Source organism: Capsicum annuum, chromosome 2 (genome assembly GCF_002878395.1).
Source record: "Capsicum annuum cultivar UCD-10X-F1 chromosome 2, UCD10Xv1.1, whole genome shotgun sequence".
Lineage (NCBI taxonomy): Eukaryota > Viridiplantae > Streptophyta > Magnoliopsida > Solanales > Solanaceae > Capsicum > Capsicum annuum.
In genome coordinates, this window is record NC_061112.1 from 135,402,320 (window position 1) to 135,404,779 (window position 2,460).

General features: G+C 42.7%; 1 protein-coding gene across 1 annotated transcript; it reads left to right on the plus strand.

Moving 5' to 3' along the window:
- Positions 1–390: 390 nt before the first annotated feature.
- Positions 391–2,456, plus strand: LOC107859653 (trans-cinnamate:CoA ligase, peroxisomal-like). Its single transcript, XM_047407109.1, has 2 exons — positions 391–705; positions 918–2,456. The coding sequence occupies exons 1-2, from the start codon at positions 508–510 to the stop codon at positions 2,454–2,456; spliced, it is 1,737 nt and encodes a 578-aa protein (XP_047263065.1). The 5' UTR covers positions 391–507.
- Positions 2,457–2,460: the final 4 nt, after the last annotated feature.

A 2,460-nucleotide genomic window follows, 5' to 3' on the forward strand; every position in this document is an offset into this window, starting at 1 on the left:
GAGTGTTTGTACCCTAAGTAAAAGAAAATGATCAAATAGGTCCTTTTGACCATTTTCTCCCCAACCGTTTCACTCTTCTTTCTATGTTTGTTAAAATTTAAAAGCGAACGGAACCAGTGAAGTGGCTTTAATTAGGTTATGTCCCCATTGTTCAATGTTCAAGGTCATGTGTGAAAACAAACTTGGATCACTTGAATAGTCAATGGGCAGAGTCCTTTTGTTTAAACTATGGATTATTTTTTTTTAATTTTTTGCGGGTGTGTTAGGACATATGGATTAGCATTTAGCATTGCACATTCACTAAAACTTCCCTATTATTACTTCCATCTAAACAACCATTGTGGGGACCACATGGACAAGGGACTAAATTTTCTATATAAACAGAAACCATCAGCGGCATCTCTCACACAAACTCTTAAAATATCTTTACCTCTCCAAATACAAAGTTGCAAACTTTTTCCAGAACAGAGCGTTTTACTAGTTAAAAAAGTAATTCAATTTTGTCCCATGGACAATTTACCTAAACATGGAGCAAATTATGTGCCTCTTACTCCTCTCACGTTCTTAACCAGAGCCTCCAATTCTTATGCCAACCGCACCTCTACTATTTATGCTAATATCCGCTTCACTTGGCGCCAAACTTATGAGCGTTGTTGTCGCCTCGCTTCCTCCCTCAGGTCCTTAAACATTGTCAAGAACGACGTGGTGAGTGTACAATTCAACCTTCTAACGTGATTAATTTGCATTGCGACTTAAATTGTTGATATTCTTAATTAATTCCTTGTTGGGTTGATGTGTTACGTAAAGTAATAGTATTACTTTTGGTTCCATTATCTAATTGAAACAAGAATACCAGCTATTTTATAAAAAATATGAGCATATGTTGATGGTTATTTTTTTTTTTTATGATCACGTAGGTTTCGGTCCTGGCACCAAATGTACCGGCCATGCTAGAAATGCATTTTGCAGTGCCAATGGCAGGGGCTGTGTTGAACGCCATCAATACAAGGCTGGATGCTAGAAATGTTGCCCTTATTCTCAAGCACTCGGAAGCCAAGATCTTTTTTGTTGACTGTGAATATGTCGACAAAGCTAAGAAGGCCATTGAAATACTAATGGCAGACTTTCAAATGCCAATGCCCCTCATCGTTGTCATTGATGACCTGGATTCCCCAACTGGAATCCGGTTAGGGGAGCTCGAATACGAGCAATTGGTGTACCAAGGCAACCCTGAATGTGTCCTTGAAAATATTGATGATGAATGGAATCCGATTACCTTGAGCTATACATCAGGTACGACTTCAGAGCCGAAGGGAGTTGTGTACAGCCACAGAGGTGCTTTCTTAAGCACTCTGAGTTTGATTTTGGGGTGGGAGATGGGTACTGAGCCTGTCTACTTATGGTCCCTCCCTATGTTTCACTGCAATGGTTGGACTTTCACATGGGGAATAGCTGCAAGGGGTGGGACCAATGTTTGCATCCGCAATACTACGGCCCAAGAAATCTACTCCAGCATAACGTTACACAAAGTAACACATATGTGCGCTGCACCTATTGTCCTCAACATAATCCTCGAGGCCAAGCCACACGAGCAGTGCCAAATAACAACCCCAGTTCAAATTCTAGTGGGGGGTGCACCCCCACCAGCACCGCTCCTCGAGAAAATAGAGAGGCAGGGGTTCCACGTGGTCCACGCCTATGGGCTCACAGAGGCCACTGGGCCAGCCCTTGTGTGCGAGTGGCAATCCAAGTGGAACAAATTACCCTGGGAAGAACAATCCAAGATAAAAGCCAGACAAGGCCTCGGCATACTGACACTCGCTGATGTTGATGTGAAGAACTTCAAGACTATGCAGAGCGTCCCTCGCGACGGGAAGACAACAGGGGAAATATGCCTGAGGGGAAGCAGCATAATGAAAGGATACTTAAAGAATGAAAAGGCAAATTCAGAAGTATTCAAGAATGGTTGGTTTTTCACAGGGGACATGGGAGTGATTCACCCAGATGGGTATCTGGAAATCAAAGACAGGTGCAAAGATGTGATCATATCAGGTGGAGAGAACATCAGCAGCGTCGAAGTAGAAAGTGCAATACTAAAACATCCATATGTCGTAGAGGCCTCAGTTGTGGCCATGCCACATCCCAGGTGGGGTGAAAGTCCATGCGCCTTTGTTATATTAAGGAAAGACTGCAACTTTAAAGAATCGGACATCGTAGCACACTGTCGGAAGAACTTGCCAGGATTCATGGTACCAAAGAAGGTCCAATTTGTGGAAGAATTGCCCAAAACAGGAACAGGGAAAGTGCAGAAGAATCATTTGAGAGCAGTGGCAAAGACATTTGCAGTAACGGAAAATGCAAATCAAAAAACCAAAAGGTCAAGCCAAGTCAACAGGGAAAAGCCTCGTTCATACGATCAAAGTCATCAGCAGATTCTTGCATTGTCTCGTCTTTAGTGAT

Bases quoted from the DNA above. Each gene is read 5' to 3' on its own strand.
- LOC107859653 (XM_047407109.1), top strand. From the start codon at position 508: ATGGACAATTTACCTAAACATGGAGCAAATTATGTGCCTCTTACTCCT. The intron at 706-917 runs GTGAGTGTACAA...ATGATCACGTAG, and splicing joins ACATTGTCAAGAACGACGTG to GTTTCGGTCCTGGCACCAAA.